Source organism: Somniosus microcephalus, chromosome 26, assembly GCF_052327205.1.
Source record: "Somniosus microcephalus isolate GS21.2 chromosome 26, FLI_Smic_1.0, whole genome shotgun sequence".
Lineage (NCBI taxonomy): Eukaryota > Metazoa > Chordata > Chondrichthyes > Squaliformes > Somniosidae > Somniosus > Somniosus microcephalus.
In genome coordinates this window covers 53,729,443-53,743,976 of record NC_141012.1, presented here as the reverse complement: position 1 = coordinate 53,743,976, position 14,534 = coordinate 53,729,443, and the positions used below count along the sequence as shown (strand labels likewise).

The following is a 14,534-nucleotide window of genomic DNA, read 5'->3' as shown; positions in this document are numbered from 1 at the left end:
GCCTCTCAAAAATCAGCTTTTCTCCAATCTATTACCCTGGTTTTCGTCGTACTTATGTCCTTCTCAATGATCATCTTAAAGCGTATTATATTATGGTAACTATTGCCTAGATGTTCCCCTACTTTTACTTCTCTTATCTGCTCTGGTTCATTCCCCATTACGAGGTCCAATAGTGAATCCTCCCCTGTTGGGCTTTTTACATATTGGCTTGCTTTTCTGCCCAATTAATATCGGGGTAGTTGAAATCTCCCATGATTATTATTCTATGTTTTTTACTCATTAAAAGGTATGACGGTAGATAAGCAATGGCAAACGTTTAAAGAAATATTTCAAAATTCTCAACGAATGTCCATTCCATTGAGAAATAAAAACTCCATGGAGAAAGTGCTCCACCCGTGGCTAACTAAAGAAGTTAAGGAGCGTATTAGATTAAAAGGAGAGCATTCGCTTAAAAGGAGAGGCTTATCATGTTGCGAAGAATAGTAGTAAGCCTGGGGATTGGGAGAGCGTTAAAAACCATCAAAGGATGACCAAAAATTGATAGAGGGATGAAATAGAATGAGAGTAAACTAGCAAGAAATATAAAAACAGATTGTAAGAGATTCTACAAGTATGTAAAAGGGAGAGAGTAGCAAAACTAAGTGTTGGTCCCTTAGAAGCTTAGACAGGAGAAAATATAATGGGGAATAAGGAAATGGCAGAGACTTTAAACAAATTTTTTGTATCTGTCTTCACAGTAGAAGACATAAAAGACATACCAAAAACTGTGAGGAACCAAAGGGCTAATGAGATCGATGAACTTAAAGTAAATATCAGTGGAGAAAAATTACTTGAGAAACGAATGGGACTAAAAGCCGACAAATCCCCTGGACCCGACGGCCTACATCCTAGGGTTCTAATAGAGGTGGCTGCAGAGATAGCAGATGCACTTGTTGTTACCTTCCAAACTCCCTAGATTCTAGAACAGTCCCAAAAGATTGGAAGGTAGCAAATGTAGCTTCGCTATTCAAAAAAGGACAGAGAAAACAGGGAACTACAGGTCAATTAGCCTGACATCAATCGTCAGGAAAATGCTGGAATCCATTATTAAGGAAGTGGTATCAAGTCACTCAGAAAATCATAATATGATTTGGCAGAGTCAACATGGTTTTATGAAAGGGAAATCGTGTTTGACAAATTTATTAGAATTTTTTGAAGATGTAACTAGCAGGGTAGATAAAGGGGAACCAGTGGATGTAGTACATTTAGATTTCCAAAAAGTATCTGATAAGGAGCCACATAAAAGATTGCTACACAAAATTAGGGCTGATGGGGTTGGGGGTAATAGGTTAACCAACAGAAAACAGAGTAGGGAGAAATGGGTCAGTTTCATGTTGGTAGGTGCCGCAAGGATCAGTGCTTGGGCCTCAGCTATTTACAATCTATATGAATGACTTAGATGAAGGGACCTAGTGTTATGCATCCAGGTTTGCTGATGATACAAAGCTAGGTGGGACAGTAAGCTGTGACAGTAAGAGGGCACAAAGAGCCTGCAAAGGGACAGAGACAAGTTAAGTGAGTGGGCAATAAGGTTGCAGATGGAGTATAATGTGAGAAACATAGAAGATAGGAGCAGGGGTAGGCCATTCGGCCCCTCGAGCCTGCTCCGCCATTCAATGAGATCATGGCTGATCATCAAAATTCAGCACCCTGTCCCTGCCTTCTCCCCATATCCCTTGATCCCTTTAGCCTTAAGAAATATATCCAACTCCGTCTTGAATATATTTAATGAATTGGCCTCCACTGCCTTCTGTGGAGAATTCCACAGGTTCACTACTCTCTGGGTGAAGAAATTCCTCCTCATCTCAGTCCTAAATGGCTTCCCCCTTATCCTTAGACTGTGACTCCTGGTTCTGGACACCCCGGCCATCGGGAACATCCTTCCTGCATCCAGTCTGTCCAGCCCTGTTACAATGTTATAAGTTTCAATGAGATCCCCTCTCATTCTTCTAAACTCCAGCGAGTACAAGCCCAATCAACTCAATCTCTCCTCATAGGTCATTCCTGCCATTCCAGGTATCAGTCTGGTGAATCTTCACTGCACTCCCTCCATGGCAAGAACATCCTTCCTCAGATAAGGCGACCAAAACTGCACACAATACTCAAGGTGTGGTCTCACCAAGGCCCTGTACAACCTCAGCAAGACATCCTTGTTCTTGTACTCGAACCCTCTCGCTACAAAGGCCAACATACCATTTGCCTTCTTAACCGCCTGCTGCACCTGCATGCTTACCTTCAGCGACTGGTGCACAAGGACACCCAGGTCTCGTTGCACTTCCCCTTCTCCCAATCTATTGCCTTTCAGATAATCTGCCTTCCTGTTTTTGCCACCAAAGTGGATAACCTCGCATTTATCCACATTATACTGCATCTGCCATGCTTCTGCCCAATCACCCAACCTGTCCAAATCATACTGGAGTTTCTCGGCATCCTCCTCACAACACACACGCCCACCCAGCTTTGTGTCGTCTGCAAACTTGGAGATATTACATCTAGTTCCCTCATCTAGATCATCATTTATATATATTGTGAATAGCTGAGGTCCTAGGACCGATCCCTGCAGTACCCCACTAGTCGCTGCCTGCCACTCGGAAAAAGACCCGTTTATTCCAACTCTTTGCTTCCTGTCTGCCAACCAGTTCTTTATCCAAGTCAGTACCTTGCCCCCAATCCCATGTGCCTTAACTTTACATGCTAATCTCTTAGGCGGGACCTTATCGAAAGCCTTCTGAAAGTCCAAATACACCACATCCACTGGTTCTCCCTTATCTATTCCACCAGTTACATCCTCAAATAATTCCAGTAGATTAGTCAAGCACAATTTACCTTTTGTAAATCCATGTTGACTTTGTCCGATCCTGTCACTGTTTTCCAAGTGCTCTGCTATTACATCTTTTATAATGGACTCTAGCATTTTCCCCACTACCGATGTCAGGCTTACCGGTCTATAATTCCCTGTTTTCTCTGTACCATCTTTTAATAGTGTGGTAACATTAGCTACCCTCCAATCCATGGGTACTGTTCCAGAGTCTATCGAATTTTGGAAGATGACCAGCAATGCATCTACTATTTCTAGGGCCACTTCCTTGAGTACCCTAGGATGTAGATTATCAGGCCCTGGGGATTTATCGGCCTTCAATCCCGTCAATTTCCCTAACACCATTTCCCTACAGATACTGATTTCTTTCAGTTCCTCCCTCTCATTAGACCCTATGTTCCCCGACATCTCTGGGAGGTGATTTGTGTCCTCTTTTGGTGAAGACAGAACCAAAGTATGTATCTAATTGGTCTGCCATTTCTTTGTTCCCCATTATAAATTCCCCTGATTCTGACTGCAAGGGGCCTACGTTTGACTTCATGAATCTTTTTCTCTTCACATATCTATAAAAGCTTTTACAGTCAGTTTTTATGTTCCCTGCAAGCTTACTCTCATACTCGGTCTTCCCCCTCTTAATTAATCCCTTTGTCCTCCTTTGTTGAATCCTAAACTGCTCCCAATCCTCACGTTTACTGCTATTTCTGGCCAATTTATATGTCTTCTCCTTGGATCTTATGCTATCCCGAATTTCCCTTGTTAGCCACGGTTGAGTCACCTTTTTTGTTTTATTTTTATGCCAAACAGGGGTGAACAAATTCTGTTGTTCATCCATGCGATCTTTGAATATTTGCCATTGCCTATCCACCGTCAACCCTTTGAGTAACATTCCCCAATCAATCCTACCCAACTCGCGCCTCATACCATCGTAGTTTCCTTTATTTAAATTCAGGAAGTGTGAGGTTATTCACTCTGGTAGGAAGAATGGAAAAACAGAATATTTTTAAGTGGTGAAAAACTTTTAAATGTTGGTGTTCAGAGAGATTTAGGTGTCCTCGTACAGAAAACAGAGTCAGCATGCAGGTACAGCAAGCAATTAGGAAGGCAAATGGTATTTTGGGCCTTTATTGCAAGGGGTTGGAGTATAAGAGTAAGGAAGTCTTGCTACAATGGTACAGGACCTTGGTGAGACCACACCTGGAGTACTGGGCACAGTTTTGGTCTCCTTATCTAAGGAAGGATATACTTGCCTTGGAGGCGGTGCAACCAAGGTTCACTAGATTGATTCCTGGGATGAGAGGGCTGTCCTATGAGGAGAGATTGTGTAGAATGGGCCGATACTCTCTGGAGTTTAGAAGAATGAGGGGGTGATCTCATTGAAACATGAGATTCTGAGGGGGATTGACAGGGTAGATGCTGAGAGGTTGTTTCCCCTGGCTGGAGAGTCTAGAACTCGGGGGCATCATCTCAGGATAAGGGGTCGGCCATTTAAGACTGAGATGAGGAGGAATTTCTTGACTCAGAGGGTTGTGAATCTTTGGTATTCTCTACCCCAGAGGGCTGAATCGTTGAGTACATTCAAGGCTGAGATAGGTAGATTTTTGGACTCATGGGGAATCAAGGGCGATGGGGATCGGGCAGGAAAGTGGAGTTGAGGTCAAAGATCAGCCATGATCTTATTGAATGGCAGAGCAGGCTCGAGGGGCAGTATGGTCTACTCCTGCTCCTAATTCTTATGTTCTTATCTAAGATCAGGGGGCATTCTCCCCAGTGTCCTGGCCAATATTTATCCCTCAATCAACATAACTAAAACAGATTATCTAGTCATCATCACATTGCTGTTTGGGGGAGCTTGCTGTGCACAAATTGGCTGCCTCGTTTCCTACATTACAACAGTGACTACACTGGTTATGAAGCGCTTTGGGATGTCTGAAGGTCGTGACAGGTGCTATATAACTGCAAGTCTTTCATTTTATCTGAGACTGTTAATATCAGAAAAGTTCATCTGTTTTCAAACTTCAAAAGAAATTTTAATGAATGACAGTCTGCTGTCCTTTGCTTCTTTCTGGATTCTGAGGAATGGCCAGGTGAGCATTTATGTTGTATATTTCACGTAAAACTGAAAAGCTGGAGCTGAAGCCAATTTTGTGTCCAAGTGGTACGAGAAGATGGTTTGCATTCAACGTGGTGGCAATCAGGACTTTGTCTTAATCCAAAAGACTCGATGTTGAAGAATTTTCAGCCTATAGTTGAGGTGCAGTGCAGAATCAGACACGAGCAGACAGCAAAAGGAGCCAGATTTCAGATTGTGAAGAACACTAGCTGCTTACAGGAATTGTCACTAGACCATTCAATGGTTCAAACAAACCCCAAACAACACAAAGACTAAAATGATTTGACTGATTATCGACTATAGCGCCTGTATATTTAACAAACCAGTATGTCTGAGAGGCAACACATGTTTGGCAGGATTCCATACACCCCTCCCATCTCTTACCGCTTTGGCAACGGTCTGCCAGCGCTGGTGACTTCGACACTCATCCATTCGCTCCTTGTGGAAGAAACGGCATTGTTCTGGAACGAGCAGCACATCACTCACAAACTCACCCACTGCCAGAAAAACAAAACAAGTGAAACAGTTATTCCCAGAAAGAGCCATATCTTTGGGATAATAATGGAGAAGGACATAGACCAGGGTAATAGATTGGAGAAAAGCTGATTTTCAGGGGCCAAGAACAGAACTTGGGAAAATAAAATGGACAACAATATTAGCAAACAGTGATGTAGAACAATGGGAAACATTTAAAACGGTGTTGAACAGAGTCCAGGAAAAATATATTCCTCAAAACAACAAGAAGCTAAACACTAATGAGACACCGTGGGTGAATAAAGCCATAAGGAACAATTGAGAGTAAGGAAAGATGGATACATTAAGTACATGGACAGCAGGGGAGAACATGGTAAGGGAGAATACGAAGAGATTAGGAGAGAAGTCAAAAAAACAATTAGGCAGGCAAAGAGAAACTTAAATTATCAAGGAACATAAAACAAAATAGTAAAATATTTTACAGGCACGTAAATAAAAAAAGGTCGGGATGGGAATCGGGCTGCTAAGGGAGGGACAGGATAATACCACAGGCAGCGATAGAGAGATGACAGAGATATTAAATAATTACTTTGCTTCAGTATTTACCAGGGAGATACAACAGGTGAAGATGACATTGGATGATTAGATTAGTAATGAGATAACTGCATTTAAAACAAAACAAGGAGATATATTAAACAAACTAATCAAACTCAATGAGGATAAAACCCCTGGTCCGGATGGATTGTATCCACACATTTTAAAAGAATCTAGGGAAGAGATAGCAGAGGCATTACTACACATATTTAGTAATTTGTTAGTAAAAGGTGTAGTGCCAGAGGACTGGCAGATAGCCAACATACTACCTATATTTAAGAAGGGAGGTAGAACATATTTCCATGGAACTACAGACCAGTCAGCTTAACATCGGTGGTAGGAAAAATAATGGAATACTTACTAAAGGAGAAAATGAAAGAACAAACCAAAAATATAATAGTCAGCATGGATTTCAAAAGGGAAAGTCTAGCTTGACCAACCTCATTGAATTTTTTGAAGAGATGAGAGAGAGAATAGACAAGGGTAATGCAGTAGATGTAATTTATCTAGATTTTCAAAAGGCCTTCGATAAGGTACCACATAACAGACTAATGAATAAGGTCAGGGAATGTGGAGTCAGGGGACAAGTAGCAGAATGGATTGCTGGCTGGCTTCAAGACAGAAAGCAGAGAGTAAGGATAAAGGGTAGCTATTAACAGTGGCAGAAGGTGGGATGTGGCAATTCACAAGGATCAGCGCTGGGACCACTGTTCACAATTTATTAACGATTTAGACTTTGGAATCAAAAAACGCAATTTCTAACTTTGCGGACGACACCAATTTTTTTTGGGGGGTGGGGGAGATAGTCAAAACTGAAGAGGACTGCAACAAATTACAAGATGACATTAATAAACTTGCAGAATGGGCATATAATTGGTAAATGAAATTCAACACATTATATAATAAGAAAAATAGCGAGTCACATATTACTTGGAAAATAAGAATCTAAATGGGGTATAGGAGCAAAGGGATCTTGGAGTACAAATACACAAATCACAAAGTATCGACACAAGTTAACAAGGCCATTAAAAAAGCAAATCAAGCACTAGGGTTTATTTCTAGAGGGATGGAATTGAAAAGGAGGGAAGTTATGCTAAACTTGTATTGAACCTTGGTTAGATCACACTTGGCATACTACATACAATGCTGGTCACCATATTATAAAAAGGATATAGAGGCACTGGAGAAGGTGCAGAAGATTTACAAGGATGATACCAGAAATGCGAGGGTATACCTATCAGGAAAGGATGAGCAGGTTGGGTCTATTTTCTCTTGAAAAAAGGCGGCTGAGGGGTGACCTAATAGAGGTCTTTAAAATCATGAAAGGTTTTGATGGAGTAGGTAGAGAGAGTGTTTGCACTTGTGGGGAAGAGCAAAACTGGAGGCCAAAACTGGAGGCCATCAATACAACAGTCACCAAGTAATCCAATAGGGGAGTCAGAAGAAACTTCTTTACCCAGAGAGTGGTGAGAATGTGGAACTCGCTACCACAGGGAGTGGTTGAAGCGAATAGTATAGATCCATTTAAGGGGCGGTTAGATAAGCATACGAGGGAGAAGGGAATAGAGGGTTATGCTGATAGATTTAGATGAGGAAAGACGGGAGGAGGCTCGAGTAGAGCATAAACGCCAGCATGGACTGGTTGGGCCGAATGGCCGGTTTCTGTGTTGTATATCCTATGTAATGTAATAAAGACAAGCTTTCAAACCCTCAAAAGGGACACTTATAATGAGCAGATTGTGTCACAGATTTCTAACACCCATGGCTACAAGCAACTTTCAACATTTGTTGTGGGACTAATTGGAAAGCTGTTTCATAGAGCTGGCACAGGCATGATCGGCCAAATTGTCTCCTTGTTGTATGACTCGATGGAACGCAAAGCTCGGCTGCCTAGCTAACAATCAGAAGTTTCTGCAAATTTCCCCATAATCCTGGTTACAAACTTTGGCCCTAGTGTGGGCTTTTGTGAAAATGTATAAACATGCATTTTGATGATCTTCAAAATCTGGTTCTTAGTTTCAACACCATTAAACTGATGAAAGGCTCAGTTTAAAATGCCTGCTTTTCCACTAACTTCAGGTGACTGAATGCAAAACTAGGAAATGGGCACCATTTAGACTTCATTCTTTGGCAATCAGGTCACTTTCCCCTCTCACCCACTCTACACTGGAGGTATGAAGTTGTTGGGTAATACAAGATCATCACCCAATAGTCTCTGCCTCCAGGAAGAGCAGCCAGCTGTTTAACTAATTCACATAATGACATGAGGCAGACCTGTTGGAATCACTGTGAAGACTGCAGAAAGGCCAAATTAGTAGCATCTATCCTCACCCAAAAGAGCCGAAGCTTTAAATGATTGTGAAAAATAGCCATCATCCCCACGAAGCTCTGCCAAAGAGCCGGCACATGCACGATGGGTCAACACTCCATGTCTACTTTATCAAAACCTTTCATAATTTTGAAGACCTCTATTAGGTCACCCTTCAGCCTTTTCAAGAGGAAAAAGAGGCCCAGTCTGTTGATCCTTTCCTGATAGGTATAACCTCGCAGTTCTGGGATCATCCTTGTAAATCATTTTTGCACCCTCTCTGTGCCTCTGCATTCTTTTTATAATATGGCGACCAGAATTGTATGCAGTACTTCAAGTGTGGTCTAACCAAGGTTCGATACACGTTTAGCATAACTTCTCTACTTTTCAATGCTATCCCTCTAGAAAGAAACCCGAGTGCTTGGTTTGCTTTTTTTTAAAATGGCGTTGCAACTTTTAGTGATGTGTATTTGTACTCCCAGATCCCTTTGCTCCTCAACTCCATTTATATCCTTACTTTCCAAGTAATGTGACCACCATATTTTTGAACAAAATGTAATACCTCACACTTATCTCTGCCCATTCTTCAAAGGCTTGCGTACGTATACCCCCAGCTCTCTCTCTTCCTACACCTCCTTTAACACTGCACCATTTAGTTTATATTGCCTCTCCCCATTTTTCTGACCAAAATGAATCACTTCATACTTCGCTCCATTAAATTTCATCTAGACTGTCCATGTTCTCCTGAAGTCTGTTACTATCTTCCTCATTGTTTACTACATTTCTGAGTTTGTCATCTGCAAACTTGAAATTAAGCCCTGTATACCCAAGTTCAGGTCACTGATATATAAGAGTAGTGCTCCTAGAACCAACCCCTGGGGGACATCACTGCACACTTCCCCCTAGTCTGAAAATCAACCCGTCACCGCTACTCTCTGCTTTCTACCCTTCAGCCAATTTGGTATCCACGCAGCCAATGCCCCTTTAATCCCATGAGCTTCAATTTTGCTAACAAGTCTATGATATGGTACTTCAGTGATCGCCTTTTGAAAGTCCATAAACACATCAACCGCTCTACCTTCATCCAAGCTCTCGGTTACTTCAAAGAACTTAATCAAGTCAAACACGATTTGCCTGTAACCTACGTGCTGCCTTTCACGTATTAAAACATATTTTTCCATGTGCCAATTAATGATTCTACGGTTCTATGAAGATTGAGGGCGTGCAGGAGGCCACCATTCGGTCTAGTCCAGCAATCCAGTTAGTCCCACTCCACGGCTCTTGCCCGGGAATTTCTTTCTCCTTCAAGTATTTATCTGAAGGCTACGACTGAATCTTTTTCCAACACGGTGTCAGGCAGTGCATTCCAAATCCTAACCACTCGTTGCGTAAAATAGTTTTTCACGTTGCCTCTGGTTCTTTTGCCAATCACCTTAAATCTGTGCCCTCCAGTTATCAACCCTTCAGCCACTGGAAAAAGCTTCTCTTCATTTGCTCTATCCAAACCCTTTATGATCTGAAACATCTCCATCAAATCTCCTCTTCGTCTCCTCTGCCCAAAGGAGAACAACCCCAGCTTCTCCAATCTATCCACGCAACTGTAGGCTCTCATCCCTTGAATCATCCTCATCCATTTTATCCCCGATTAACGTCTCTAAAATTACACTGACTGGCCTGTAGGTGCCGGGTTTATCACTCTCCCCTTTTTTGAACAGGGGTATAACATTTGCAATCCACCACCCCATATCTAAGGAAGATGGGAAGATTGTGGCCAGAGCCACAGCAATTTCCACCATTCCTTCCCTCAGCAAGCAAGGATGCATCCCATCCAGACCGGGTGACTCTTCCACTTTGAACGCTGTCAGCCTCTCAGGTACCTCTTTATCTATTTGTATTCCACTCAATTTCTCTCCCACCTCCTTTTACTGTGCCACTGGCAGCATCGTCCTCTTTAGTGAAGACAGGTGCAAAGTCCTGATTTCGTACCTCAGCCATGCCCTCTGCCTCCACAAGGTGATCTCCTTTTGGTCCCGAATCAACCTAATCCTTCCTTTAACGACCCTTTCACTGTGTATGTTGAAAAAAGACTCTTGGGTTCTCTTATTTACCTACTAATCTAATCTTATACACCCTCTTTGCCCCTCTTATTATCTCTTTTCAGTTCTCCTCTGCATCTTCTGTATTCAGCTTGGTTCTCTACTGAATTATGAACCTGACATTTATCATAAGCCTCCTTTCTCCGTTTCATTTTAATCTTTAGTCATCCAGCGGGCTCTTGCTTGGATGCCCTCCCTTTCCCACCTTGTGCGAATGTGTCTAGTCTGTACCCAAACAAACCATCTCCTTTTCCATAACTACTCGAAACCTAATGATATTGTGATCATGTTTTCCCAAATGGTTCCCCACTGAAACATGCTCCAATTGCTCCACCTCTTTCCCCATAACTAGATCCAGCACAGCTTCCTTCCTCAAACGACTGTAAACATACTGATCAAGAATTGTATCCAGGAATACCAAGTGCCCATCCCTGAGCCAGGTCCCCATTTGTCACGATAAGATAATCCAATTTGGCTACTTGTGCCTGCAGGTCACCAACCTTACTTACCATGCCCTGGGTATTTACGCACATGCACTCCAAACCCAACTTGGTCAGCCTCGCATTTCCCACGTCTGATCCCTATTTCTGAACTGCGCTTTATTCTAATGCTGTTTGTCACTTCCAGTCCTCTCTGCACTTTGTAGCGCCTCTCCAATGCTTCATCCTGGTGCCCCTCGTCAAATTAGTTTAAACCCTCCCCCAGAGCACGAGTTCACCTCCCTGCGAGAATAATATACATATATATATATAAATCACATATATAAAAAGTGGATGGTGAAAAGATTTTCTCACGACTGGGAGCTGCTGTTGAAGCTGAGCCAACCACAATATTCAAGATAGAATTTAATAAATACTTCAAGAAAACACAAAGGTTATGGGTACACATCATTTTTTAAAAATTCATTGATGGGATATGGGCGTCGCTGGCTGGGCCTGCATTTAGTGCCCATCCCTAATTGCCCTCGAGAGGATGGTGGTGAGCCGCTGCAGTCCGTGTGGTGTGGGTGCCCAGTGGATGATCTATCTCGGCCTCCTCCCGAGGTCCCCAGCATCACAGATGTCAGTCTTCAGCCCATTCAATTCACTCCACGTGATGTCAAGAAACGGCTGAAGACACTGGATACTGCAAAGGCCATGGGCCCCGACAACATTCCGGCAGTAGTACTGAAGACTTGTGCTCCAGAACTAGCTGCGCCCCTAGCCAAGCTGTTCCAGTACAGCTACAACACTGGCATCTACCCGGCAATGTGGAAAATTGCCCAAGTATGTCCTGTCTACAAAAAGCAGGACAAATCTGACCCGGCCAATTACCATCCCATCAGTCTACTCTCAATCATCAGCAAAGTGATGGAAGGTGTCGTCGACAGTGCCATCAAGCGGCACTTACTCAGCAATAACCTGCTAACTGACGCCCAGTTTGGGTTCCGCCAGGGTCACTCAGCTCCTGACCTCATTACAGCCTTGGTCCAAACATGGACAAAAGAGCTTAACTCAAGAGGTGAGGTGAGAGTGACTGCCCTGACATCAAGGCAGCATTTGATCGAATGTGGCATCAAGGAGCCCTAGCAAAACGGAAGTCAATGGGAATCAAGGGGAAAACTCTCCATTGGTTGGAATCATACCTAGCACAAAAGGAAGTTGGCTGTGGTTGTTGGAGGTCATTCATCTCAATCACATGACATCACTGCAGGAGTTCCTCAGGGCAGTGTCCTAGGCCCAACCATCTTCAGCTGTTTCATCAATGACCTTCCCTTCATCATAAGGTCAGAAGTGGGGATGTTCGCTAATGATTGCACATTGTTCAGCACCATTCGTGACTCGTCAGATACTGACGCAGTCCGTGTCCATATGCAGCAAGACCTGGACAACATTCAGACTTGGGCTGACAAGTGGCAAGTAACATTCGCACCACACAAGTGCCAAGCAATGACCATCTCCAACAAGCGAGACTCTAACCATCTCTCCTTGACATTCAATGGCATTACCATCTTTGAATCCCCCACTATCAACATCCTGGGGGGTTACCATTGATCACAAACTGAACTGGACCAGCCATATAAATACTGTGGCTACAAGAGCAGGCCAGAGGCTGGGAATTCTGCGGCGAGTGTCTCACCTCCTGACTCCCCAAAGCCTTTCCACCATCTACAAGGCACAAGTCACACACCATCCTGACTTGGACCTGTATCGCCATTCCTTCACTGTCGCTGGGCCAAAATCCTAGAACTCCCTTCCTAACAGCATTGTGGGTGTACCTACACCATATGGACTGCAGCGGTTCAAGGCGGCAGCTCACCACCATCTTCTCAAGGGCAATTAGGCACTAAATGCAGGCCTAGCCAGCCAGCGACGCCCACATCCCATCCATGAATTTAAAAAAAAAGAGTTGCAGGATTTTGGCCCAGCGACAGTGAAGGAATGGCGATACAGGTCCAAGTCAGGATGGTGTGTGGCTTGGAGGGGAACTTGTAGGTGGTGATGTTCCCATGCGTCTGCTGCCCTTGTCCTTCTAAGTGGTAGAGGTCGCGGGTTTGGAAGGTGCTGTCGAAGAAGCCTTGGCGAGTTGCTGCAGTGCATCTTGTAGATGGTACACACTGCAGCCACAGTGCGCTGGTGGTGGAGGGAGTGAATGTTGAAGGTGGTGGATGGGGTGCCAATCAAGCGGGCTGCTTTATCCTGAATGGTGTCGAGCTTCTTCAGTGTTGTTGGAGCTGCACTCATCCAGGCAAGTGGAGAGTATTCCATCACACGCCTGACGTGCCTTGTAGATGGTGGAAAGGCTTTGGGGAGTCAGGAGGTGAGACACTTGCTGCAGAATTCCCAGCCTCTGGCCTGCTCTTGTAGCCACAGTATTTACAGAACAAAGGTAGATTGGTCCAATAGCTCAGGAGATTGTGCAGGTAAGAGCTGAGTAAATGGTGTACCATGTCTGGACTGATGGGCCTTTCACCATGCTTTTTCCAAGATGTTCATATACGGTGCTAGCACTGGCACAGACATGGTAAGCAGAAAGACCTCCTGCTCTCTTGAATTTTGCGATTCTACAATATTTCTAATACCCACCTACAGTCAATCCCTGCCATTAATACAGGAAGTGCTTCAAGGAGGAGGAGTGGGTGCTGTCCAGCGCATTAGCCACCAGACTCGGAAGTGGCCAAGAGGAAGTAGATACCAAGGAGTGAACAGAGGAGAAGAGAGCAGAGAATACATGTTAAGGAGGAAAAATGCATAGCAAGCAGTGGTAGGGTGAACTCTGAATAACAAGGATGGAAATGGAGGGAGAATGGATCACAGAGAAGGCGAGAAGGATTGGGCAAAATGAGGAGAGGGAAATCAATGGCAATGAAGGGATAAGTAAGTGGATGGCAGTAGTGCGAAATGGAAAATGGATGGTGATGAAGGAGAGAGGAAATGGGGCAGAAGCAGAGTGTTGTTCTTTAAGAAGGGGCAGGAAGCGCGGTATCAACATTTACTGAGAGGGAGTGTGGGTGGTGAGTGCCAGTAAAAACCAGAGGGGAGGGCAGAAAGTACCAGTATGCACTGGAGGAGCAAAAGTACCAGCTTGAACAGAGGAGATTGGAAGGAAGGAATCTGCTCAACTAGGTTAGATAGGGAGAGTTGATGGCAAGTTAAATTGAAGAGGGAGAGGGAGAACAGTACCAGTATGAACTGGGCAGGTTGGAGAAGATAGAGTATCTTAAAAGGAGGAGCATTGATGGGAGCAGTCCCTCTGTGAAAGAGTAGGGAGTTAGATTCTTTGTGAGCTGGGGCAAGAGTTGTATGTGGGAGAGTGAGCGTTGAGGTAACCTTTGGGGAAGTGATGGTCTAGTTGCTCCTTCAAATGTCGCTTTAAGGTTAAAAATCAATTTATTGTGAAATATAAATATTGCTTAAATTTAACCAAAATGCAACATATTTTAAGTGCAAGTTCAAAATATTCCAGGGGATCTCAGCACCCGAACCCCCCACCCGCAAATACCCCCAGCATCGCAGCTCCAAGAGGAAACAGTGACGTTTGCTTTTTCAACAGGACAATCAGATCAACACTGCAATGCCTGGATTTCCCCACTCATGTTCCTTCAACAGAGGCGAA

General features: G+C 43.8%; 1 protein-coding gene across 3 annotated transcripts in view; it reads right to left on the bottom strand.

Moving 5' to 3' along the window:
• Positions 1–14,534, bottom strand: part of aplp2 (amyloid beta (A4) precursor-like protein 2) — a 220,011-nt gene that overhangs the window by 98,792 nt on the left and 106,685 nt on the right. For all 3 annotated transcript variants that reach the window (XM_085968197.1, XM_085968198.1, XM_085968199.1), the window contains exon 4: positions 5,352–5,464. In XM_085968197.1, the coding sequence (XP_085824323.1) occupies positions 5,352–5,464 (113 nt within the window). The remainder of the gene's footprint in view (positions 1–5,351; positions 5,465–14,534) is intronic.